Consider the following 27993-nt stretch of genomic DNA (forward strand, 5'->3'; position numbering starts at 1 on the left):
TCTTCTGAAGGGCATTGGCACTGACTGCTGCTGCCACCATCTCCCAAGCTGGATCGGTCAGGTTGCTGCTCATCCTGTGGCAAGAGTGAGAGTACAGGACATCCCAGCGGGCCTCCACGGCATCCAGCTGTCACTTGAGGGACCCATTGTTGAAATGGGGGTTACGGTCTTTTTTCCTTTGCTGGTAAAGTCTCCTGGGCTGTGGTGGTGAGCTGGTGGCGATGAGTGATGTGCTGGCGGCTGCCTTTTAAACATGGCAGCTGGGGTGATGACAGGGAGGCGAATGAGAGCCCATCCGCCATGGAAATAGTGTGTTTACCGGGAATGCATACATAATGAGGCGGGCTTGGGACGATACAACATGAATACCCGCCATCGCGGCCGGCAGGTTTTACCTGTCCGCTACCAGACTTAGTGCAAATCTTGGAAAATTCCACCCTCAGTACAGTTCATGAGTTCATTTTGATCTTCCAGTGGAGAGTAGACTCTAAAGAAACATGTATTCTTTGGTTCTTCTGCTCCAGATCAACCAACCAGGTTTCTTCAGGAAGGTAATTCCTCCCTTTTTTTATGGATCTCAGCAAGACATGCACCAGCTCCCAGCTGGCCAGGGTTCCAGTGAAGCCTATGAGGTTGTGAAGGTTATAATTCTTGGGTGAGTTGGGATCTTGCCCAGATCTATCCCTGAATGGAGGGGGTGGGGGGCCAGTGGGGGGTGGGGAGGTGCCGGGGTTGGTGGGTGGAAAACCGCCCCTGAGCAGAACTACAACAATGACCAGAGTTTCAGCAACAAGTGCAAATTTCATTATGGAGGCAAAAAGCAGAAAGGAAAGAAAAGCAACAGTTTGCTATATAACTAGGAAGACGTGGTTTTTGGGAGGGAAGACCGAAGCTACCTATAACATAAGGAAGCTTTATAAAGTGGTAGGTAAATGGTATTACGGATATTATGGTCCAGAGTTTGCAGTCAGCAGTGAATAAAGGGAGTTAGTTATTGATCGCACTTAAACTTGCTCACAGGCTTTCAGTGGATTTTTAACACTGGAACTTGCAGTGATTAGAAAGCCAAAATCATGCTGTGCCTCTAGAGGGAATCTATGAATCTATTTGTCATGACCAGAGACCCAGCCAACTATCAGCTAACTTTTCATTGTTTTTCCTGGATATCTACACCAAAATCAATTAGGCTGTTTTGTCCTGGATGATGTTGAGCTTCTTGAATGTTGCTGGAGCCGCAACTCAACCAGGCTAAAAGTGAAGGCTATTCCTTCACACTCCTAACTTATGTCTTGTAGATGGTGGATAGGCTTTGGGGGATCAGGAGGTGGGTTACTTGATGCAGAACTCCCAGCCTCTGACCTGCTCTTATAACCACAGTGTTTCTCAAAATGTTCTTTAAAAAAAAATAAGATATTAGGTGATCCCAAAATATCTGTTTTCAACAAATCTGTTAATTTAACAAACCTTGTAAATAACTATTAACAAGTTCGTTGCTAAGCATTAGTTTATAAAAGCTCATCTATTTGGAGGTGCTTGGTTCTTATCAATTGAGTGTGCTTTAGGGCTTGTACTGAAGTTTTTAATTCTGATTGAGTAAGTTATATTGCTATCAATCACAAGATCCTTTGTTTGACTCAGAAAGGATGGTCAAAATTTAATGGTCTTGAAATCATCAGTCATTTCCCTTTTAGCAGGACTGACTTCTACATGACAGGTCAGTGTCCATACCCTCTGACATTAACCAGAGCCAGAGCTCTCTCCAACTACACATCTTTGATGTTGTCTCTACTATTTCATCCAGATATTCCTCCAAGGATACTAACATTGCAAACATTGCAGTAACCTGCATGTTTTTAAAACCCACAATGTTTTTCTGCAAATCATGTTAGCTAAATGTAGATTGAAGAATCTGAAGAAAGTTGCATGGCGTTGTTGGGGTGCTGCATTAAAGCTTTTTGGAATTTAGTCCAAGTAGTTTGTCAATCTATCACGCTGTCAGTAGCCAATCAAACCAATCAACACCAAGAAAGGGAGTACTTAGTAAATCTGAAGTAAATAGTATTGATGTTGATGAAAAGTAGCAGAAAAATCAAACACAAGGGGGGAGGAAACAAACTGAGCAGAAGGATCAGAAGAACAAAGTTGAAAAAAGTAACTGAAAATTGAGGGGAGCAAGACAATCAGTGAAAGTAAAAAAAACACAATAAAAGGGAAGGACAATATAAAGTGGGAATAGGTTTTAGAAAGGAATTGTTAAATTCCCAACCCATAAGATATAAGAAGTTTTTATATGAAATAGTAGCTACTAAGCTTACTATACATATTGTTTCATTCTATTTGAATATTTAGATGCTTTTATAATCAGTCAGTACACTAACATTGATTTGTAAGTTTTGTTCAGTAACTTTGGTAAGCACTTGCATTGTCAAACTAGTACAAGCTTATCTTTTCTGTAACATTTCTCCAGCAAACCGATCTGGGTCTCCTTCTTGACGTCCTTTACACTGATCCTACTACTTCTGGTTACCGCATTTTTAAAAATATATTTAAATCTAAAAATTCCTCATAGCAGTTGCTAAAATAACCACTGTATACCTAACAGCTGTACAGTAAGAAAATGATAGCATAGTCACCAGCTAAGTCTAGCCTACACTTATTGAAAGATTAAAATTTGAGAGGTGACACATAGTAATGACCAACTAGACAGCAACATTTCTTTTGGAAAAATCCTGCATTTGTAAAATTGTCATCGACTGTAACAAAGTGATCTGATTATTGTTGGTGAGGTATTCATGCAAGATAACATCATGAGCAAATTCCTTCTGTCAGAGATAGAGATGTTCGCAAAGGTGATTTCTATATCAGCTAAAGATTCCTGAGAATCTCGAGAGGGAAAAAAAAGTTTAAAAAAAAAATCCCCAGCTGGCCTAAAGTGTTTGGTCTGCATGGGACCAGTTTTTCAAAATAGGAATGTATTAATTGCGGTAATGTAGTGGTTTGATTTGCTTTCATTTCATTCTGAATGCTTGTCCAAAGAGATTACTTGGCTCATAAGAGATCACACACTTTGGGTGGTATTTAATGGAGCCCAATGACACACAGTAGCAGCAGTGTGTACCATAAGATGCATTGCAGAAACTCACCAAAGCTCCTTAGACAGTACCTTCCAAACCCGTGACCACTACCATCTAGAAGGACAAGGGCAGCAGATAGATGTGAACACCACCACCTGGAAGTTCCTCTCCAAGTCACTCACCATCCTGACTTGGAAATATATTGCTGTTCCTTCACGGTTGCTGGGTCAAAATCCTGGAACTCCCTTCCTAACAGTACTGTGGGTGTACCTACACCAGAAGGACTGCAGCGGTTCAAGGAGGCAGTTCACCACTACCTTCTCAAGGGCAACTAGGGATGGGCAATAAATGCTGGCCCAGCCAGTGACACCCACATCCTGTGAATGAATAAACAAAAAGTCGGCAGGTGGAGAGCCGGCAGGAGACCTGCGTCGCCACATTTTGGAAGGTCTGCTGAATTAAGTGCCAATCAGGCACTTATTGGGTAGTGGTGGGCCTACACCAGGATCAAGGACCCTGGGCACAGAAGTCCAATCAGAGGCCAACAGCTAGACATTGTTTGACAGCGCCACAGGGTGGCAGTGGCTGCTGCTGGCACAACACCCACCCGAGGCCTAGGATCACTGAGAGTCCCAGGTACAAGCGAGTGATGATGGGAGGGGGGTTGTGGGGTGGGGGTTGCCAGCAAGGTGGCTCTGAGCATACTGTTCTTCCTGATTAGGACCTTGCTCCCACCCATGGGAGACTGCAAGCAACCCCAATAGGGATAGCGTTTGCTTTACCAGCTCCCTGCATAGCACGTCCCTTGCCTGCCTTGCTGGGTGAGTTCCAGCAGTGGCAGGATGACCACCTACTTAGGGACCTCAATTGCAGCAGGGCAGGAAGGTCGTCCACGGACCTTCCTGCCGCAGGCTTAATTGGGACAGAGGTGGGAATGGGGTGGGGTCTCCACCCGCCAACCTCCCATCTGATTAAATATACCGCCTCGAATTTCGCTACAGTGGAGGGAAATCAATTCTGCCTTTGTTTAGATTCTGCACTCTTCCTCTGCAGAACAAGTTCCTTTGGGCTTTCTCAGTTAAAGCTAACCAAGTGAAATAATGATCACGTCATAAGACAACGTTGCTTAAGCTCCTTTGACAAAATTAATTGCAATTACTTTTGGACAATTGACAAAATGTAATGAATTCAGGCATTAAATGAAGATATGAGTAACATCAGTTACTAACATACAGTATGAGTAATATCAAGTTTCTCTGATGGCAAATTACATTCCAGTTGGAAATTTCTGACTTTATATTGTTTTCAATGCCTAAGAACAATAGGAATGTAGGAATTTCCAAGATGAAATGAACCTCCTTTAATCTATATTTTGGGCCGATCTGGTCAGCAGTGAGGTCCAGGAAGGGATGGTCGTGGAGTGGGGAGGGAGAATGCAGAACAACAGTGGCCCAGATTATAATGGTGCTATCTGAAGAAGAACTCCTGCTGCCCCAAAAGATTATTTTGAAAAGAACTTTCTGGGGCTGCATCAACTCCATTGTCAGTGAAAACGCACAGAGAGTTAATGTTGTGGATTCCGACCAATCTTAGCCAAAATTAGCAATTGGGTCTTATGTCCATTAAAAGATCTTGATTTGCATATTAAGGACAGCACTGCCTGAAACAGGTGGTATTTCAGCTGCCCTGTGTTACACCACTGTACAGAATGTTAGTAGGGTGCCAAGTTTACTCCTTAACCGTATTTTTGGAAAGCTAAAATTCCACCTCCATTTCAGGTGGCACAAGCTGAGCTATAACATACTTCAAACAATTTCACAATACGGTGGATAAGATCCATTCCACAAGGACCATAAATACAATAGCTTAAGGATACTTAGATTCACATTGACAGCATTATAAGTGGACCTCACGAAGTATAGTTTGGCCACTAGATTTAAATTAATGTTGACTCAATTTTCACAGGGCAGAATTTTGCAGTCAGCGAGCAGGGGGCAGGGCCCGCTCGCCGACACGTAAAATGACGGGGGATGACGTAGGGCGGAACTCCAGACGTCATCCCGCCCCATTTAAATTTTCAGGAAGGCAGGGGTGCAGCAAAATCAGCTGCGCGCCCGCCGACATGTCAACGGCCAATTGAGGCCATTGACAGGATCATTTAAACAATTAAAGGACCTGCCTGTCCAACCTTAAGGTTGGCAGGTTGGCCAGGAGCCCTGACGGCAAATAGAGAAAACATGAAACACTCATCCACCGGCGGGATGGGGTTTCATGAAAGGTTATAAAAATTTTAATAAAGTTATTGTGTAAATTATGGAAATATCCCATCTCATGTGACATTGTCACATGAGGGAGACATGTAAGGGTTTTTTTTTCCATTTTTAATAGTTCTCAAACTCCAGGCGATCTCCCTGAGACTGCACTTTGCCTCAGGGAGATGTGTGCTTTTTCGTGTGCATGCGCGAAAGAGCACACTTTAGTTTTTGGGGAATCCCCCCGCCCGCACAGGAAGTGCAGAGTACTTCCTGCCAGACGTCAAGCTGGGCAGGCCTTAGTTGGCCCATCCATGTAAAATGGCGGTGTGGCTCGCTTCTCCGGCGGGCGTCAGCTCCCCGCCTGCCAGAGATTGGGTTGGGCCTGCCTGCCCGACAGGCAGAAAATTCTGCCCACAGTTTTATTGTCCATCGAGAAACATTGCACAGTATGACTGGAAACTGAGTTTTGCTTGCCTTGAAGTAACTCGCCCTTGCCTGTCATCTGTCAACCTCTGATCTGTGCACAGCTGCCTCAGAAGAAGCATTAATCAACCAAGAATATAAGCTCACCTAAGGTGGAGTGCATTAAGAATACATTGATCAGCCTGGATTTTTAATTTTCATCTCAGGGTCAGTCGAGCATATTTACTATTGCGGTAAACTGAAGGCAGGATGAATGGCTTAAGGATGAGATCAAGCCTGTTAGCTGTCTGGCTCAGCCTGAGTTTGGCAAGATAATACAGACAGTGCATTTTTGTTATTCCATCACACCGTGAAGATTTTTGACTCAATTCCAAGATCATTTTTTCTTTGAAAAAATAAACATGTCCATCATATACTGGACTGTTCACCCAGCCCTTCCTTTGCTGTCTGAATCTCTCATGATATTAATGTATGCTGAGGAAGTACATGCAGTGTTCAAGTATGTACAAACATGATGTTACAGGAAAATAGAGAATATTTTGGATTATTTAGATTGCATTTAAAACAAACTTTTGTGAAAAATTGTACTGACCTTTCATATATTAATTGGCAATAAATAGTTCTATGTTAAAATTGCTGATAATCAGACATGGGCCTGAAATTTTTGCTTGTTGAGCACGCGCAATCGGCGGGCCTGGGATTGGCTGGGAAACAGGTCCCCGACCGTGATTTCACGCTGGCTCACCAATTAATGGCCAGCCAGAGTGAAATGCGTGTTGAGAAATGCTCAGCACTGCCAGTGGGTGGAAAGAGGGTGGACGGCAATGTCACCACGGATGCTGGTGAGTGCTTCCAGTGAGCTCCCTGAAGGCAGGGAGCTGCCCCAGGGAGCTGCAGATCTCCACAGAATAAACAAAACAACAAAAATGCTGCAAAATATGTCCATGCAGCACAATCAAGCATCTGAAAGCATACCTCATAAAAAACAGTCCCCAGATATCTCTTTTCATTTTTGTTTGCTCACGGAGATTTCATCCCACCCTGTATTGAAGTTTGAGCAAAAATATAAAGGCCGCCTGGTTGACTGGCCCATCCGCCAACCATAAAAGTGGACAGGTCATGAAAAATCACTTTCAATTGCCTCCTTAATGTGCTTAATTGCCTGCTTAATTGTTGGCGGTCGTGTTTCCAACTGCTGCATGCACCCACCGAGTGAGGTATCACGTGTGTGCGCGATGATGTCAGGAAACTCTCCTGTCGTCATCTCGCACTATTTCACAGCCTGACCCTGCCCATCCACCCCGGCATGGAAATATAATTCCAGCATTTCTTTCAGAATTTCCTGTTATGTTGTAAGTTGTTGATAACTCCAGTTTCTTTATTTGCACACGGCTCCAATACCACAATGATAATGGCACATGGACAGCAATTTTCGACTTCCAAGTTTGGATGGTACTGACTGCCTGGTACCTGTCTGATTTTCACTCAACTGATTGAAAATTTACCCCATGATGCGATGTGCAAGACATGGCATCACAAGTGACACAACAGCATTTCAGGCCGTGTATACTGCAAAACGAATACTGCCATATGATCAAGAAAATCTTGAGCAAAACCTATTGTATCCCTGTTCACACGATCAGAAAATCAATTCAATTGGGCATCACTAACATCCTGAGCTAACCATGGCAGTTTAGTGTGGGTGCGTGTGTAAATGGGTCACAAGACAACTGGTCAGCTGCGTAAGAGAAAAATTTATTTCAATCACCTCAGAAATTCCATTGCTGTGAGGCTAAAAATTGAACTGAACATTCCTCTAAAGCTAAACTTACATTTAGCTAATTTATTGCTACTATTACACAGCAGCGTTGTGTTTGTTCTGTTCAGCAATTCCCAGCTGCATGTTTAAACTCAATAAAAAAAATGAACTTTAAAATATTTATATTTTATTTTGTATAATTCCTCCTCAAAGAAACAATGGCCCAGGCCTTCTGGTCAACAGCGAAGCCGAGGTGTATGCCGCTGACTGGTGTTTGAAAGTGGCTGTTATCTTTTTGAACTGTGTTTGTTGCTGATGCCATGCATGCACAATTGTATGCGTAGTTGCCATCTTTATAGGGGGCAATGTGCGACATGAACCCGGCTTATTTACTTTCAAGAACTATGTACCATGCATCAAAATAAAGTGGCTGTCAGAACTATGCAAAATCATATTAATTTCTGCAATGTCATTAATTAATTGATTGTACTTGAACTGAAGATATTTGAGAATGTGACAAAATGCACAGACGTTTTAACGCAGGATTCTGCCCCTTTGCTAAACTGCTATAATTAGTGAGCTCAGTACAACATTGCAAGTTTTCTTTCCTGTCTTGACTAAATCTTTCGGATCACTGAATATTTAGCATCATACATTCACAACGCTTAGCAATTGCGAGATGACAGGAATTATTAAAGTGAGATGAAGATTCTTGATTGCCCCTGTTGCTGCTCGTAGAATACTGTAACACTTTCCCCGAGTATCAATAAATGCTTGAGCGCTAGATATTCTGAGCAACCAGCTGACTAAATGATGTGTGGGATCTATGGAGTCCACAAACTAAGATCGTGTTGCAATAACTGAAAGCAAAATGAGTTGGCGATGTGCTGGGTAAACAAAAACAGAATTACCTGGAAAAACTCAGCAGGTCTGGCAGCATCGACGGAGAAGAAAAGAGTTGACGTTTCGAGTCCTCATGACCCTTCGACAGTTCTGTCGAAGGGTCATGAGGACTCGAAACGTCAACTCTTTTCTTCTCCGCCGATGCTGCCAGACCTGCTGAGTTTTTCCAGGTAATTCTGTTTTTGTTTTGGATCTCCAGCATCCGCAGTTTTTTTGTTTTTATATGCTGGGTAAACTGTTGTGTGCACATCAACAAATTTCTGCGCATGCGTGGACCAGTGCATGCACACAGACAGGTATTGGTGGCCATCTTGCACGGCCATATCGCGTTGGCAGGATACACAGTGTACCTTTTTAGGTTGGAGCAGCCGGAACTTCCTCTCCTGGTTGCAGCACGAGGTAATTGTTGAAAATGCTCCAGAGGGCTAGTGGTGCGTGCAGATGCTGCAAAGCCACGCCTCCTTTGAGGTCACTGGAGGAAAGTATGCCCCTTGAGGCCCAGCAGTTGTGGTAGGTGCTACGTTTATAAGTTTACAGGTGCTTTGAGCATTTTAAGTGTTTACAAGCATTTCTTCTTTCAACTTTTAATTCTAGACCATCTCCCCACCTCTACCCCCTACCACCTGGCTCTGCTTGCCACCATCTCTCTTGTCCTGGCTCCTCGGTCCCACCGATTTTGGAGAAGCGCTCGGGGTGCAGAGGGCAGGGGAAGGGTTAAGCAATGCCGGGGTGAGGGGCAGGAGGTGAGTGGTGTCCGGGATGTGGAAGTGCTTTGACACTCCTCATTTAAAAGGCTGCATTCCTGCTATGAGCAGCCCTAAATTTAAGTACTGGGCAAACAGCCCAAGTTTGTATGCTGATAGGTCCCAGTGAAATCACCAATGTGGGCTCCCATGGAGCCATTTCTCAATAACAGCAAGTTCCAGCTTCCAGTGTAAGTCGGTTCCTGGAGCTTGTGGTCCCCTTGTGGTCCCCTTGTGGCCCACAATACATTTGCTGATATTGGAAGCAGAAGACCTGGCCTAATAATTCCTTTCAAGTGGATAAGGTAGAGTCGGCGTAAAAGCAAAAGAAAATCCAATTATATAGTTTTCTTAGTTTTATTAAATGAAGCTGCAACTTAATTTGCTTTATGACATTGGTCATTTTAACAGAATATTTATGTACAGTTTATTTTTAAGATAAGTAGAAGAGTTATGATTATATTTTTGATTATACCTGATTATATTTTTGTACTGCATAAATATTAGACATGCAAATTACTTATACATTTAGCTTTTACATCTGGTCTGGATCTGAGTTTGATCAGCCAAATCTACTGAACATTAATTAATTAATGTAATTTAATAAATATCGCAAACCATTTCAAAATAATATTAGTTACCATTTGGCTTCTTGTCTTGGAGCTAGTTGAAGGACATGACTAAAAATTTTGCTCAGCTATTCAATGGGGTGCAGTAGTGCAATGGTTATGTTACTTGACCAGCTGTTAAAGTTTTTTGTATTGCACTCATCAGGACAGACAAGAATTCCAAATTTCAAAGTGAGCACCAATTTTACTGCATGAGAAAAGGGTGATAACTGGTTGGTGTATGCTTTGATTGGTTGAGGCATTGCCATGGAGAATGCACCAGGGAACTATTGACCCCCATGCTTTTTAATCCAAAAAAGGCACAATGCCTAGACAGATTCCATTTGCCTGTAGAGGACAAGTCCTTGTATCGGAATATATGTAACTTCTTGAAACGTAGGTGAGCCACATTACAAGCCAGGCTGATAATCTTAAATTGTTTGTTAGTGTAATTCTTCGCACACTTGGCATTGCCTGTGGAGTGAGGTGCAGTATTGCAGCAAGGAAGATGAAGAGAGTTGGTGCAATGACACAGCCTTGTTTGACCCCAAATCTTCCCAATCTTCACTGAGATAGGCAGACATAGATGACAAAATTTATCATCACCTGCAATGGGCCAGCTCAGCGTTTGGCCAACTGAAGAAAAAAGTAGTTGAGGACCAGGATCTCAAACCTGAGACAAGGTCATGGTTTATGGCTCAGCAGTAATCTCCATGCTCCTGCATGCAGTGACTTGGACAACGTACAGAAGGAACCTCAAAGCCTTGGAGAAATACCACCAGCCGTGCTTTCACAGGATTCTCCAAATCTGATGGCAAGAAAGATAGTCTAATAGCAGCATCTTCTCCCAAGTCAACTTGCTTGCCATCGAGGCACTAATCACTCAAACCAGCTCCATTGCGCATGACATGTCATTCGTACACTTAACACCAGACACCGAAATAACTGCGGAACTCGGTTGTGGCAGGCGACTCCTAGGAGGACAAGGAAAATGCTTTTGGGATGTCCTCAAAGCATCCTTGAAGAGGTCAAACATCCCCACCAACTCATGGAGTTTCTTGCTTGTGACTGACTAAAATGAAGAAGGTTCATTCAGGAAGGCAATGAACACATTGAATGATAAAAGCAAAAAACTGCGGATGCTGGAAATCCAAAACAAAAACAAAAATACTTGGAAAAACTCAGCAGGTCTGACAGCATCTGCAGAGAGGAACATAGTTAATGTTTCGAGTCTATACATTGAATGGTTTTGTTGGAACCATGCAAAGGCAAAGTTGAGGCATCAGAGAGAGCGCACAAACTTCCCAACAACTCATCTACCTGACCCTCAAAGCACAACCTGCCCTGCATGTGGCAGAATCTGCAGATTGGGCACTGGACTTATCAGCTATCTCAGAACCCATCAAGCCGTAAGGGAAGCAAGTGAGATCCTCGATCTCGGGGGACTGCCTAAGAAAGAGGTGAGCTGAATTGTTATAAATGTCAATTACTAATGTCCCTTCGGAAAAGAAGCCTGCCATCCTTACCCAGCCAGGCCTATTGTGGGACTCTGACCCACCTATCACCTGAAGATGTTAGGCTACTACCAAACTGACAGTGCTTCCAGAAGATGAGTCACCAACACCTTCACAGGGCAATTTAGGATGAGCAACAATGCTGGCTTTGCTAGTAATGCCTACATCTTGAGAAAGAATATAAAGTATTCAAAAAGAATTAACTTTTGGCATGACAGTCTACCAGCTTGTGTGCAACGAAAAAATCTCTTGGTTTATCTTATTTGGGGATGTCACTTTCATATGATCTGTAGTTGTGCAACAATTGTTTAAGTTATATAATCTGCTTAGCCTTGTTATCAATTCCGTTGAAGAGTAGAATAGCATTGCCCAAATGAATTCAACTGTACACAGATGGTAAGTCATTAATATAGATAAGAAAAAATGAGATAATTTAGTATGGAGCCCCAGGGACATACACAGTTACACTCGACCTGACCTCATACTGTCAGACAAAATGACACCATTAAGAAAGACTTAGAAAGTGTTTAATAATGACAGTTTAGATTTAGTTTAGCTGATATCCTTAATTATTTGATTAATTACATCTAATTCCTTCTTATACCCCATTTACATTTAGTCCCATAATAAGCCACATTGGCCCATTTATGGTTGAGTGTAACTGTGGCAAGACTGGAACAAAAGTGTATTCAGAAGGTGTGGTGAATCAAAAACCTCAAACTCAATATAAAACCAATTGTATTTAGATTCATAGAATGGTTACAGTAATGAAGCTGGCTACTTGGCCCATCGAGTGCAGCTCTCTACAAGAGCGATTCAGTTTGGTTCACTCCCCTGACTTTTTCCATAACCTTGCAAATTTTTGATCTTCAGTTGTTTATTCCATTTCCTTTTAATCAGCCTCCCCACAGACTCTAGGGCAGCACACCTAACCACTTGTGTGATAGAAAAATGTTTTCTCATGTCACCCCTGGTTCTTTTGCGAATTACTATATTTTGAATCAGTGTCCTTTTGTTCTCAACCCTTCCACCGAACAGAATAGCTTCTCTCTATTTATTCTAGGCTTGTCCAACCTTTTTGCGTGGGGTGGGGGTGGGGGATGCAGGGGCCACATTTCCATTTTTTTCTCACTCAAGGGGCCGATCAACAGATTTTGGAAATATACACAAATTTTTAAAAAAAGAGTTCAGTATGAGCTGAGCAAAAATAAAGCAGTGTCAAAGCAATAAATTGCTATTTTTTTGAAAGAGTATTTAAGTGTAAGAGGGTGAGAGTGTGTATGCCTGGCTAATCTCACCGGGTTGGTGTGTGGGGAGGAAGGTGACTGAAAATCCTGAGACTGGGGCCAAAACTTTGATCTTGATGGGCGGGTGGGCGGGCCCCACCGGCTCGGGGGCGGGCCGAAAAGGGGCCAGCCGCCATTTTAAGTGGGCGGGCTAATTAAGGCCCGCCCTGCGGCCTGCCCGACAGGAAGTGCTATGCGCTTCCTGTACTGGGGGGGGGAGAAAGAAATACATCCAGGCAGCCTGCAGGCAATTGACAGTTCAGAAATATCGAATGCTTTTTCTGCCACTGCAATGGTCACAAAATGTCAAGATAGGCTGAGACAAAGGTAGAAATCACGAAATCGGTCTCGTTGAAGAACCAGAGGAAACAGAATCTGACATCTATTCATTATACAACCTGAAAGTGGATAGAACTGAACTAATCCAGGTAGTCATTAGAGTCAACGAACAATCCATCAAGATTGAGGTTGATACTGGGGCATCAATATCTGTCATAGGAGAACATACATTACGACATGTGAATAAAGGAGTCCATCCTTTAAGTTTGGAAGAATCAGACACTAAATTAAAAGCATTGATGGGCAAAGAAATAAGAGTGAAAGGGATATGTGAAGTCCTGGTGCAGTATAGGGATCAGTCTGCAAATTTACCCCTTACAGTAGTAGCTGAGGCAAAGGCCCCAGTTTAATTGGTTGCAATGCCTCAAAAAGTTTAAATTGCAATGGGCCAATATTTTTCAAATCAGACCGAGAAACCTACAGGAATTATTCCAAAAGTATGCTTCCATTTTCAGTGACGAGCTAGGAAGGATTCGTGGGCTACAAGCCAAAATTCACGTAGACACTAATGCAACCCCCAGATTTATCACAGCCAGACCAGTCCCTTATTCACTATGGGACAAGTTTGAGATTAAGATAAACAGGCTGGAAAAGTTGAATATCTGCTATTTCAGGGTTGTAGAGGTAAGCCAGGGAACCACAGGCCAGAGAGTCTCATGTCAGTGGTAGGGAAACTATTGGAGAAAGTTATGAAGGAGAGTATCTATCTCCACTTGGAGAGGCAAGGTTTGATCAAGGATAGTCAGCATGGCTTTGTCAGAGGGAGGTCATACCTAACTAATTTGATTGAATTTTTTGAGGAGGTGACCAGGTGTGTAGATGAGGGTAGTGCAGTTGATGTAGTTTATATAGATTTCAGCAAAGCCTTTAACAAGGTCCCACATGGGAGACTTATAAAGAAGGCAAATGCACATGTGATACAGGGTAATTTGATAAGGTGGATTCAAAATTAGCTTAGTTGTAGGAGGCAGAGGGTGATGACAGAAGGATGCTTTAGTGACTGGAAGCCAGTGTCCAGTAGGGTAACACAGGGATCTGTGCTCAGTCCCCTACTATTTGTCATTTATATAAACGACATAGATGACAATGTGGGGGGTAGGATTACAAAGTTTGCGGATGACACAAAGATTGGCCGGGTGGTTAACAGTGAGGTTGAATGTCTTGGGCTACAGGAAGATATAGATGGGATGGTCAAATGAGCAGATAAGTGCCAGGTGGAATTTAACCCTGAAAAGTGTGAGGTGATACACTTTGGAAGGAGTAATTTAACAAGGAAGTATTCAATGAATGGCATGACACCAGGAAGTTCTGAGGAACAAAGGGACCTTGGCGTGTGTGTCCATAGATCTCTGAAGGCAGAGGGGCATGTTAATGGGGTGGTGAGAAAGGCTTATGGGATACTTGCCTTTAGCAATCGAGGCATAGATTACAAAAGTAGGGAGGCCATGTTGGAGTTGTATAGAACCTTGGTGAGGCCACAGCTGGAGTACTGTGTGCAGTTCTGGTCGCCACATTATAGGAAGGATGTGATTGCACTGGAGGGGGTGCAGAGGAGATTCACCAGGATGTTGCCTGGGATGAAACATTTAAGTTATGAAGAGAGATTGGATAGACTTGGGTTGTTTTCATTGGAGCAGAAAAGACTGAGGGGCGACCTGATCAAGGTGTACAAGATTATGAGGGGTATGGACAGAGTGGATAGGGAGCAGCTGTTCCCCTTAGTTGAAAGGTCAGTCACGAGGGGACATAAGTTCAAGGTGAGGGGCAGGAGGATTAGGGAGGATGTGAGGAAAAACTTTTTTACCCAGAGGGTGTTGACAGTCTGGAATGCACTGCTGGGGAGGGTGGTGGAGGCGGGTTGCCTCACATCCTTTAAAAAGTACCTGGATGAGCATTTGGCACGTCATAACATTCAAGGCTATGGGCCAAGTGCTGGTAAATAGGATTAGGCAGGTAGGTCAGGTGTTTCTCACGTGTCGGTGCAGACTCAATGGGCTGAAGGGCCTCTTCTGCACTGTGATTCTGTGATCTTACAACCAGTGCAATTTTCTGAGTGGGCGGCACCCATAGTACTGAAGCCAGGCCAAAGTGTTTGCTTATGCAGTGACTATAAGTTAACTGTAAACAGAGTGGCCAAACTGGATAGACACTTGATACTGAAGATTGACGAATTATATCCAAAATTGGAAGGGGGCATCACATATTCAAAACAGCCTACCATCAGGTAGATTTAGAAGAAGGTCTAGGGAATTTATGACCATCAGTACACATTGAGGATATATCAATATACTTGACTACCCTTTGGGGTCTCATCGAGATGTGCTATTTTCCAGCGTACCATGGAAAATCTGCTTCAGGGACTGCCCCCTGTCATTGTTTATCTGGGTGATGTCTTAGTTACTGGACGAACTGATGACAAACACTTAGCTAATTTGGAAGAGGTGCTGAAACATTTCTCACACTTGAAACGAAAGAAGTGCATTTTCCAAGCCAAAGACCTAGTTTACTTGGGCCTTAAGGTCGACATGCAGGGCCTACATCCTGTAGAAAAAAAGGTCAAGGCTATTTGTGAGGCATCTGCACCCAGAAAAACTATAGAACTAAAGGCCTTCTTAGGCATGATAAACTACTATGGATGATTTTTCCCAAATCTATCAATCTTACAGGCTCTGTTATACGCATTGCTTAAGAAAAACCCCATAAATGGATTTGGCAAGCTCTGCACCAGGATGTGTTTCTGAAGGTAAAGCATTCGTTATGATCATCAGCCCTATTGGTCCACTTTGACCCAAAGAAAGAATTGATTTTGACTTGCAACGTGTCCCCCTATGGAGTAGGGGCTGTACTTTCACAGCAGATGGCTCCTAACGAGCCATTGGTTATACATTTTGCGCACTCAGTGCTGCAGAGTGACGATATTCTCATATTGAGAAGGAGGGCTCGTCTGTTGTGTTTGGTGTTCGGAAATTCCATCAATATCTCCACTGTCGCCATTTTCACATTATATCCATACACAGGCCTCTGCTGGGATTATTTGGAGGGGATAAGGCGATACCCCCCATCACATCTGCTCGCATCCAGGGATGGGCACTGATATTGGCTGCTTACGAATACACTTTTATTCACTGATCATGAAGCCAGATCGCACATGATGATGCACTGAGCCGCCTCCCCGTGCCAGATAATAACATGAAGGTTCCAATTCCGCAGGAACTTGCCTTCGTGCTAATTTTTTGGATTCTTCCTCTGACCAGGCCAAAGAAATCCGTGTGGGCAAGCCAAGATCCACTTTTAGCTCACGTCTGGGAGCAGGTCTTGAATGGACAGTCAGGAGAGCCAAAGTCTAATGACATGAAGCCCTATTTCAATTGCAGATATGAGATCACCTGCCAGGATGGCATATTGCTCTGGGGAGCAAGGGCTATCATGTCCCTAAGAGGGCAAAGGCCATTACTGGCCGAACTACATAGCGCTCACCCTGGCATTAGTAGGATGAAGATGCTCACGCGCAATTACTTGCGGTGGCCAAGGACGGACTCGGACATCGAAGCCCTGGTTAAAAGTTGTCCCCAGTGCCAGCAGGTACAAAAGCTACCACCCCTTAACTCCATTGCACCCCTGGGATTGGCCGGGGCGGCCATGGGTGCGCCTCCGCATCAACTACGTGGGGGCCATCTGGGGCAGGATATTCCTTTTACTAATAGACGCCCGCTCCATGTGGATGGATGTCTACAAAGTCTGGTCACCCACATCTGCTGCCAGCACAGACCATTTGCAACAGAGTTTTACAGCGCACGGGTTGCCAGACATGCTCGTGTCAGGCAACAGGACTGTGATTTACCAAGGGGAGTTCCACAGGTTTACAATCCTCAACCGAATAACTCATATCAAAAACTTCTAATGGTTTGGCTGAGCAGGCGGTCCAAAACTTTTAAGCCTGGGATGAAAAAGCTGAACAGGGATTCCATCAGCACCAGATTGTCACGGTTCCTGTTCACATACCAGACGATGTCACACATGACCACCGGTATTCCCCAGCTGAATTACTAATGAAGAGCCATCTCCACACCCAACTAACTCTTATCAGGCTGAACTTAGGGGCAGAGGGTGGAGAGAAGCCAAGAGACCCAGGAGACTAGACATGATGGTCATAATCATGAAAGAACTTTCACGATGGGAGACACAGTTCTTGCGAAGAACTTTGGAGATAGGCCCAATTGGCAATTAGGCGAAGTGGGTACCGTGCCAGGACCTCTCTCCTATAACGTACCAATAAACTGCCGAATAATTGTGTGGATCATCTCCGGAAAAGAGAGACAGTCCCACAAGAAGGAATGACATCATCGTTTGTGTTTGAGTCTGCACCGCATGTGGAAGAAATGTTACACAATTTGGAAGTACCGGTGGGGCCTGTTTGACCTGAGAGGGTTCAAGACACAAACTTGACCACTTCTACCAAAGAGCCTGGTGGACAGTTGAAACCTGAGAAGGGAGTCTTGGAAAAACCAGCTGAAGCTGTTGAGTTATAACGCTCGACACGTCCTAGGAAGCCTCCTGACAGGCTTGGCTTGTAGATAGTTATTCATGTAAACAATTGGTACGTTGTGAAGCTTGTCAATTGTAGTTTCACTTAAAGGGGGAGGGATGTGGTAAAGTGGAGTGTTATGCACCTTTAAAAGAATGTAGTTAATTGACCATGTGACTGTATTTACCAATTGCTACACAGCATGGGTTAGTTGGGTAACTGTAAGTCTAGAGCTGGAGATGATTGAAGAAGCACACATGGTGTTAATGTTCTTTTCTTAGTTCCAATAAACTACCAGTGTTTGTTCAGTTAATTGGTCTCTCTCTATTGTTTCAAGCACCGACTTATGTGTTTATATCAAGGGCGCAGCTAACGTTCACCAGACAAAGCAAACTGGATAACCAAAAACATAAAAGCCTATCTGAGAGAGGAACAGCTTGTGATTGGAGGAGCAGTTCCTTGCAGAAATCTTCAATTTCACTTACCTGTCTTAGGTAAGTGAATTTTGAATGGTGGCTCACATAGAATGGCTTTGGAGTCCACAATCTGGCCCGTGGACCACGGGTTGGACAAGCCTGATATACTGTGTCTAGAACCTTCATGATTTTGAACACCTAAAATCTCCTCTCAACCTCTCTTCGCTAAGGAGAACAGCCCCAGCTTCTCCAATCTATCCTCATGATTGAAATCCCCTATTCCTTGAAATATTCTCATAAATCCTTTCTTCACCTTCTCTGAAGCTTTCTTATCTTATCCTTTCTAAATCGTGTTGCAGAGAATTGGGCACAATATGCCAGTTGAGGATGAAACAGTGTTCCAAATTTTTTTGTCATCTGCAAATTTTGAAATTATGTCCTGTACACCCAAATCTAGATCATTAATACATGTCAAGAAAAGCAGTGGTCCTAGTACTGACCCCTGGGAAATCCCACTGTATACCATCCTGCATTCCGAAAAATAACTGTTCACCACTACTCTCTGTTTCCTGTCATTCAGCCAACTTTGTATCCCTATTGCCATTGTCCCTTTTATTCCATGGGCCTCAAATTTGCTGGCAAGCCTATTATGTGGCACTTTATCAAACATCTTTTGAAAATCTATGTATATCACATTGGCTGCATTAAACTGACAACCCTCCCTGTTATCTCATCAAAACATGTAATCAAGTGAGTTAAATATGATCTGCCCTCCTTGCCTTCCTTAATTAATCCACTCTTACCCAAGTGACGGTTAATTTTGTCCTGGATTGTTATTTCTAAAATCTTTCCAACGAGGTTAAGCTGACTGACCTGTGGTTACTGAATTTGCTCTTACACCCTGTTTTGAGCAAGGGTGTAACATTTGTAATTCTCCAGTCCGCTGGTACCACCCCCATATCTGAAGAGGATTGAAAGATTGTGGCTAGTAACTCTACAATTTCTGCCCTGACTTCCCTCAGCATCTCAGATGCATCCCATCCAGTTCTGGTGATTTATCAACTTTAAGTACAGCCAGCCATTCTAACACTTCCTCTTTATAAATTTTTAGCCCATACAGCACCTCAATTACCTTCTCCTTCACTTTGACTTTAGCAGCATCTTTTTCCTCATAAAGACTGGTGCAAAAATACTCATTTAGTACCTCAGCCATACACCTGTTTCCAGGCATAGATCCATTTTTTGATCTTTAATGTATCCTTCGAAAAAAATCTTTCACCTGCTATTTTAACAGAGAGTTTAATCCATTTAAACTAAACATCAGTAAGTTCTATAGTTGTTCACTTGTGTACATTGGTGAGATTTTAAGGCCAATGTGTCTTAGTTGTAACATATGTAACACCTCCATTTTCAACACCAACCAAAATCTCTCTGATTGAGCTAAAAACAGAAAGACTCTTCATATTTAACTTGATGTTACCAGACTGGCTGAGTTTTTCCAGCACTTTCTGCCTTTATTTCAGATCTGCAGCATCTGCAGTACTTTGCTTTTATCTCTCTGATTGAGGCTCAATACTGAACATCAATTGGTGTCACATTACAGACTGGGGTCAGAATGACCAAACTTACTTCAATTAGGGAGTGACAGCATATATTCATCTCTTCACTTTTCAAGTGACAGTTTTATAACACAATCTCAAATCCAACTTCTTAAATAACATAATTGTTACATAATGATCACCACTGCAGCACAGATCAGTTTGCACCAGAACAAAATGCATCTTTGAATAGAACAGAATCAGTTCTCTAAACCGAAAAATTGGTTTCTGTATCAAATGTAAAAACAAACTTACATGACATTCTTGGAATTCTGATTTGAGCACTACTGATTCCGTCACCACCATCGCTGAATGTCTTCACTTCAATGATATAGTCAGCATCATCGGGAAGTAGAAGCTCCACTGACGTGTTATTAGTTTCTATCACCTTTGTGCTGCTCTGTCTGTTATTTCTGTATAAAACCTGTAAAGGTATGGAACAGACACAACAATTATTCATAAAGCTAAACTAAAGAACAATCAGGCAACTGAAAGTGATTGAGATACACGCATCATTCAGGTTTTCTGTTTCTCCTGCAACAAGATGGATAATGAATGTTATATGAATATTACATATGGATCTATGAGATTTCATTGGGTACTTCAAGAATTCTCATTGGGTAAATTTGATGGACATCTTTTTACCTTTGTAGGCTAACATTGTTAGTTCCCTAACTGTGAATTGTTATATTAATTGAATGGTCCATTATTTTTTAAAATTTAATCCTGTGCTTTGTAGGTTCCGGGCTTCAGTGATCTTAGATATTACCAAGTTTTCTTGTTCTGGTGTGGGGCAACCAAGCTCTGTGCATCATTCTCCACTTTTTATATACATTTGATACTGGCTACCAGTCTCCATTGTGTGCTGGGCATTGCTGTATAATATCGAGATCTGAGGTACAAACCAGGGCGTGGAACTGACTCTCCCACAGTCTTAATCCAATTGGAGATTTGTGGTCATCTAATATGGATGTGTGCTATGATCAGTTCACTGCAGATTTTATACTCAGGATCACAGATAGGTGACAGAACAATCATGGCTCCTAGGTTGGTTGCACAGCTGTTGAGTAAACCTCTAATGAGTTCACAGAAACAACAACCTGGATTTTAAGTAGGTAATAACAGCAAGGCTAACATTGCTCACTTTTACGTGAAAATCCAGAGGGTGCTGTCCAAGATACACACTCCCCCAAAGGGTGCACTATTACAGTCCTCACCAACGGACTGGACAGTGAAATCAACGTGATGAAGTGAATTTGCTGTACCTACTAGTTTCCCACTAAAGACGTTGGAAAAAGTTAGTCCTGGTGCATTCAGGAACAAATTAATTTTTAACAACTTGGTAAATAATAACTACTGTCCAACAATCTTTCTAGCACGAAAATTTAATTTTACAGATGTGGAGTTTCATTCCTTCAGAAGTTTATTGGTGCTGGAGATTTTTAAAAAAAGTCTTTATTTACATTTTTGGCTATTTTAACTCTCTTTCTTAATTCCATCTATCTTTCCCAATGTTTACTTTGTTTTCTGTATATAAATTGAATATCATTTAAATTTTCTAGTTTAGTCTCTGCAGGCAAGATTTTAATTCACTCAAAACCCATTCACTTACAGAGTTAAAATTGGGCCTTGCGTGTCTGACTGCTTCATGAGCCTCGCTGTATCTTGTTCTGCTCACAGATGCCACAGAAACCCTGTAGAGGGCATCACACTGGATCAGGCACTGGACTGGAGCAAGTGACCACTCAAAAGTCCACAAAAGCATCGTGGACAACTGTCATCGAGGTGAACAGCGAGCACCATTCCTTTGCTGTTGGCCACAAAATCTGGGCCATCATCAGTGCTTTATTTTTCAGGGTTACCATAGCTCTTCATCGAAGTAACAGCAAATGCTTGGGAGAATTCAAGAAGAATTTTGCACCAACACTCTTAAACTAGGCTTAGGGTGTGGGCTCCAAATTAATGTACTGATGTGAAAAGTAAAAGCCCACTGAGATGGGAACTCTAAAGCTGCATAGCAGGAAAAGAAACAGGTGTCCAAATTTTCTTGACAAGGCAGCATAATGAATAACACTCCTTTTAAAAACCTTACCATTAAAAACAATAAAGGTAATACCCTTCTGATTGTTATTTTTTGAAATCTGTGAGGTTTCGTATTATTCAGATGGTGGTTAGAAGGTAGTACAGTCCAACACTGATAAAGGTTGATGAACTATCATCAGTGTATGCGTTGCTCAACCTGGGGGATGTCCCAATGAAGACCACTCCTGGAGTGTGCACATTTGTTTTAAATGTCTTGGTGAATTTTGTGTTTGCTAAGATGAAGGATGTTTACACTGAGGAATGAAATATTTTATCAAATTTTGCAGTCAATGCCAGCTTGGAGCACTTCCAGGTATTGTACAAATTTGCTTCTGGGTAAAGCCATTTCCTGATGCACTTTAATCTCAATGTAATAGCAGAACAACTTTTAAAGGCCATTTGTAATTTTTCTGTTCACCAACTTCAGAGATCATTACGACAAAGAAGTGAAGGTACTCCATTCCCGATCTCTAATATCAGCATCTTGTGTTCCCAGGTACGTACATTAAAGTTAAGGCAAAGGTCGAGCTCCCTTTACTTTGTCCCATAATGTGCCTCAGCTCAAGCTGCAGTAATCCCTAATGGCACCGGTATCATATTTTCCCATATGCTTTTAGCCTTTTTGGCTTCTCTAGTTAGATTCACAATTAGCAAAAGGACAAAATTAGGAGCTGGTGAATGGAGAACATTTTAGCTGATGTTTAGGATATTCAGAAGGAGCCATGCATTTTTCTTACAATGGTGCTCTGTCCTGAGGTTTACATCAAAGTGAATATCAAACGTTTACTAATGCATTTGAAGGGGATAATTTTTTGTACAAACAGTCTGCTATTTACCAATTGAATGTCCTTATCTTAAAAAAAAATCAGATTGCATGGGTCTATTTTTCAAGTGTTTGGCATTATTTTTGACAAGATTTCTGAGCCACACAAGATTTTAGAAACATCATCGCAACCATAGAGTAGAGGCTCAGACTTTCTGAATGGTTGCGAATTGGAAATCCTGTATAAGCATCAGAATTGATTTAAATTGCACCATTTTAGCGTTCAGTCAGTCCCGACTGCTATCAAATCCTATGTTCGGTTGGGGGGGAGGGGCGGTGTGTGTGTGTGTGTGTGTGTGTGTGTGTGTGTGTGTGTGTGTGTGTGTGTGTGTGTGTGTGTACGTACGATGTTGCTCAGGTGTCAGAAGTTTGTGGTGTTTTTTGTTTGAACATGTCACCTGTGGTAAGTTGCTGTTACAAAGATTTGTTGTCAGGAGCAAGCACTGTGAAAGCAAAACCAACAGCAGCTTGCACAATATACCTGGGGAGAGAGTCAAAGCATCAGAGAAATGACTTAAACAGTTGTGATATACACCAATACCACAAGTTATTGACCATCAATGTAGCTTACTTTTAAAATATTCGTTCATGGGATGTGGGCGTCGCTGGCTAGGCCAGCATTTATAGCCCATCCCTAATTGCCTTAGAGAATGTGATGGTGAGCTTCTTGAACCGCTGCAGTCCATATGGTGTAATTAGGGAGGGAGTTCCAGGATTTTGACCCAGGGACAGTGAAGGAACAGTGATATATTTCCAAATCAGGATGGTGAGTGACTTGGCAGGGAACTTCTAGGTGGTGGTATTCCCATGTGTCTGCTGCTCTTGTCCTTCTAGATGGTGGTGATTGTGGGTTTGGAAGGTGCTACCTATGGAGGCTTGGTGAGTTCCTGCAATGAATCTTGTAGATGGTACACATTGCTGCCACTATGCATCGGTGATGGGGGGAATGAACCATCACATTCCTGACTTGTGCCTTGTAGATGGTGGACATGCTTTGGGGAGTCAGGAGATAGGTTACTCACAACGGGATTCCTAGCCTCTGACTTGCTCTTGTAGTCACAGTATTTATATTGCTTGTCCAGTTCAGTTTCTGGTCAATGGTAAGCCCCCAGTATGTTGATAGTGGGGGATTCAGTGATGGTAATGATATTGAATATCAAGGGGCGATGGTTAAGTTCTCTCTTGTTGGAGATGGCCATTGCCTGGCAATTGTATGGTATCAATGTTACGTGCCACTTGTCAGCCCAAGCCTGGATATTTTCCAGGCCTTGCTGCATTTGGACATGGACGCTTCAGTATATGAGGAGTCGCGAATGGTGCTGAACATTGTACAATCATCAGCGAACATCCCCATTTCTGACCTTATGATGGAGGAGAGTTCAATGATGAAGCAGCTGAAGATGGTTAGGCCTAGACACTACCCTGACAAACACCTGCAGTGATGTCCTGGAGCTGAGATGACTGGCCTCCAACAACCACAACCATCTTCCTTTGTGCTAGGTATGACTCCAACCGGTGGAGAGTTTCCCTCCTAATTCTCATTGACTCCAGTTTTGCTAGGGATCCTTGATGCCACACTCGGTCAAACGCTGCCTTGATGTCAAGAGCAGTCACTCTCACCTCAACTTTGGCGTTCAGCTCTTTTGTCCATATTTGAATCAAGGCTGTAATGAGATTAGGAGCTGAGTGTCCCTGGTGGAACCCAAACTGGTTGTCAGGGAGCAGGTTATTGCTAAGCAAGTGCCGCTTGATAGCACTGTTGATGATGCCTTCAATCATTTCATTTAATTTATTTAAAGTGTTGACATGTATAGGCATTTGATAAAATGCCATAATTCAGACTTCTTTGGAAAATAGAAGCACATGGCATGAAAGGGACTATGGTAACTTGATAGATGCTGCTTGACCTGCTGAATATTTCTAGAATTTTCTTTCTTTAGCTTTGATTTCTAGCATCTCCAGTATTTTGCTTTTGAATTATAAAATCTGACTCAAAGTTCTCTGAAAAATTTTTGTTGGTAAACTGTCACAGAGGTTAGTAGAGTTATACTGAAATTAATAAACTTATCACTTTTCTTTTATTCATTCACGGGTTACAGGCATTGCTGGCAAGTCCAGGGTTTATTGCCCATTCCTAATTACCCTTGAGAAGGTGATTGGGGATTGTCTTCTAGGACCGCTGCAGTCCATGCGGTGTTGGTACACCCACAGTGCTGTTAGTTACGCTGACCCAGCGACAGTGAAGCAACACAATATATTTCCAAGGCAGGATGGTGTGTGACTTGGAAGGGAACTTGCAGGTTATGGTATTGCCATGTACCTATTATCATTGTCTTTCTGGGTTACTACTGAAGTTAGTAAACTGTCACTGAGGTTGGTATAGATATACTAAAGTTAGTAGGCTGCCACTAAGGTTGGCAAAATGATAAGACTGTGGCTGAGATCAATGATTTTGATGGCTGTACCAACTCTTGCTTCACCTCTTGTCCATGACTAATGAGCTGAGGTTGGACAACCTTGTCAACATGATGGGCCGATAACCATGAATCTCTGGGGCAAATTGGCAATTGCTGACTTCTCATGTCCTGTGCAAGGCTGGGGACTCAAGTGATGCTGTACTGATGTCAATTAGTGGGAGGTAAAACTTTATGTCTGGGTTATTATAATCTTCAGGGATTGGCATTAAGTCAACTTCAGATTTCCTGCGCAATGAATACAGGGAGCTATTGAAGACCCCATGAGACCTTCTCATGAGCCTCCAGTTGCAAACCCCTGCCTTAGCCAATTATGTAGTCTATGACAGCGTAGTGGTATTGTCACCGGACTGGTAATCTGGATACCCAGGGGTGATGCTCTGGGGAGCTGGGTTCCACCATGACAGATGGTGGAATTTGAATCCAATAAAAACCTGGAATTGAAAGTCTAATAAAGACCACAAAACCATTGCCAATTGTCATAAAAACACATCTGGTTCACTAATGTCCATTAGGGAAGGAAATCTGCCATCCTTACCTGGTCTGGCCTACATGTGACTCCAGGCCCACAGCAATGTGGTTGACCCTTAAAAAAAAGCCCTCTGAGGGCATTTGGGGATCAGCAATAAATGCTGGCCAATCCAGCGACACCCACATCCCATGAATGAATAAAAAAAGTAAATAACCTATTGTTCTTCAGTTTCAATAATGTACTTGTGTTTGTATTAACATTCATACCCTGAACTACAGCTGAAATTAGTCATGAAAAGGGGGAAAAAACGTCTTCACAGTAACATGAAAGTAGCCTGAATTACTAAGGACTGAATTAGATCAAAGAAGCATGTTGTACACAAAAATTGATGCATTGCAATAAGCAAGATTGGAGTTTTGAATATTCACAGCTTTTGCAAGTATAGTAATTATGGTTTTACTTGGGTGTAATGTACCTTTAAGAATAATGCTTGTTAAGGAAGATTGCAAGATCTATAGTAACAAATAGAGAGTAGTGCAGGCTACTTCAGTAGTTAGTGGTATAGGGATACATTTGGAGTTGAAAGTACACATGTAGTACCTTGTAAATAAACTTAAAGTTTCCACCCAAGAAGTGTCTGTTGATCAACTCTATCAACTCAGCCACCACTCACAACAAACTGACGACGAGGATAAAACAAGATTAAACAGAAGAAATCAAGTTGAAAATAAATCGGCACTGTACCTCACCCAGTGACTGTAGGTAGACAGCTCCATTAAAATTGAAGAAGATATTCCCTCTCAAAATGCCACAATTTTGGAGAATTGATCGTTTTGATCCAGCCACAGATGATTGGTCTCATTACATAGAACACCACACGTTCTTTTATCAAGCGAACAAGATTACAGGGGAAGAGAAGAGGTGAGCGATCCTCTTAAGCACATGTGGGAATAAAACCTACAGTTTGATTCAAAGTTTGAAAGCACCCAGTTCCCCAGATTCAAAAAATTTTGATGAATTGGTGGACCTCATGAAGGGCCATTTTCAACCAAAGCCCTCTGCATCTGAGGTTCAAGTTTAATTCAAGAAACAGTGCCCCGAGTGAGACAGTTGCACGCTATGTGGCAAATTTGAAGCAGCTAATAGAACATTGTGAGTTTGGTATGTCTCTAAACGACATATTTAGTGACCTTTTAGTGTATGGTGTGAATGAGGACACTATTCAGAAAAGATTATTGCCCAAAGTGAACCTGGATTTCAAGAATGTGCTGGAGAAAGCACTGGCCATGGAAAGCACAATAAGAGATTAAAAAGCAATACAGGGCATGCAAAATGGCGTTGGAAACCCCAACCAAAAGGGCACAAAAACGCAAGACTCTGCTGAGAAATGGGAAACAGCCCCCACTAACTGAAGAATAAGGAAAAATAACTTAGCAGCAAAATCAAAGGATAATTTCAATTGAGGTGGATACTAGCTGTCTTTTAACAATTGGCAGTTTTAAAAAATCGAATGCTATTATTGTCACAGAAATGGACATATAATGAGACAGTGTAAGGAAAGATTCAAGCAGGCTTGTGAACAAAAGAAGAAACCTAATGAAATCTACAATGTAGAAGAGCCTGAAACAACAAATTCTGATATTTACTAGTTGTTTAATCTGAAAGTTGGAAAGACAGAACCAATATTTGTCACACTGAAAATAAATGGCTAACCTGTTAGAATGGCAGTGGTCACAGGAGCTTCCACTACAGTAATTGGGGAACATATCTTCAGATATCTGAATAATGGTGAACATCAATTAAGTCTAGAAGAAACAGCTGCCAAACTAAAAACATACACAGGTAAAGACATCCAAGTAAAGGGTATAAGCAGAGTAACTGTCCATTTTGGAAGCCAATCGGCAAAGCTACCAGTGTTGGTATTGAGAGGCCTCATGACCAAGCCTTCTAGAGCGAAATTGGCTAAGGGAAATCAACCTTGAGTGGCCCTTGAGATTCCAAAAGGAAGCTGGAAGCATTCCTGTTTTAAAAAAGGAGTGTGTAAGGACTCAAGTGAAGAAATGCAGACTGTCTTAAGCCAAAACCTGGAAGAACAGCAGAGGGAACTCAAAGAGACCCTGCTTGATGATAGAGTTCGAGATGAGGTGAGCAACCTCCGGGAGGAAAAAGAAAACCTGAAAGACCTACAAACACTACAGGATTCCCTCAGGTGAAAGTTTGTACCTCCGGAAAAGTTTGAAGAGAAACAGAAAGAATTCAGCACTTCTCTTAATAAACTGAAGAATGAGTTGGCAGAGAAGACACAACAATGCTCAATTTTCTAGGAGGCAGCAAACAAATACAAAAAAAGAAATGGAAGAGCTGAAGAATCAGCTAAGTGAAGCCAAAGAGGCTTTGGAAGCACAGGTCGCAGAATTTTCTAAGAAGTAGACAGATGCCGAAATTTTGGGAGACTCAACCACTGAGCTCAGACAAGTTGAGCTTGCACCTGAGAGAAGTCTGGCCAACAGTGAAGTCAAAAAGAAAGCCAAGATTAAAGTTTGCACTAGAAAGAAGAAGGCACGTAGAAAGTAGATACAGAAATACTAATAGGGCTTTAATTCTGGCAGCATACATAGGCCTGGCAATCAAATTGCAAACGCCAATGCCCTTAGTCGTTTGCCTTTACAAAAGAATTATGAGCACATCCCAATTCCACA

The 27993-nt window shown here is 42.4% G+C and overlaps 1 protein-coding gene and 1 long non-coding RNA gene across 4 annotated transcripts in view; one reads left to right on the plus strand and one right to left on the minus strand.

The window, feature by feature from the left end:
* Nucleotides 1-27993, minus strand: part of LOC121280339 (contactin-4-like) — a 1234817-nt gene that overhangs the window by 96651 nt on the left and 1110173 nt on the right. For both annotated transcript variants that reach the window (XM_041192228.1, XM_041192226.1), the window contains exon 20: nucleotides 19699-19867. In XM_041192228.1, coding sequence (XP_041048162.1) covers nucleotides 19699-19867 — 169 coding nt within the window. The remainder of the gene's footprint in view (nucleotides 1-19698; nucleotides 19868-27993) is intronic.
* Nucleotides 8726-21556, plus strand: LOC121280340. 2 transcript variants are annotated; one of them, XR_005943599.1, is made up of 3 exons: nucleotides 8726-8924; nucleotides 17767-17923; nucleotides 21058-21556. It is a non-coding gene; the product is annotated as an uncharacterized LOC121280340 (long non-coding RNA). The 2 variants fall into 2 exon arrangements; XR_005943598.1 differs by lacking the exon at nucleotides 17767-17923.

Source organism: Carcharodon carcharias, chromosome 7 (assembly GCF_017639515.1).
Source record: "Carcharodon carcharias isolate sCarCar2 chromosome 7, sCarCar2.pri, whole genome shotgun sequence".
Lineage (NCBI taxonomy): Eukaryota > Metazoa > Chordata > Chondrichthyes > Lamniformes > Lamnidae > Carcharodon > Carcharodon carcharias.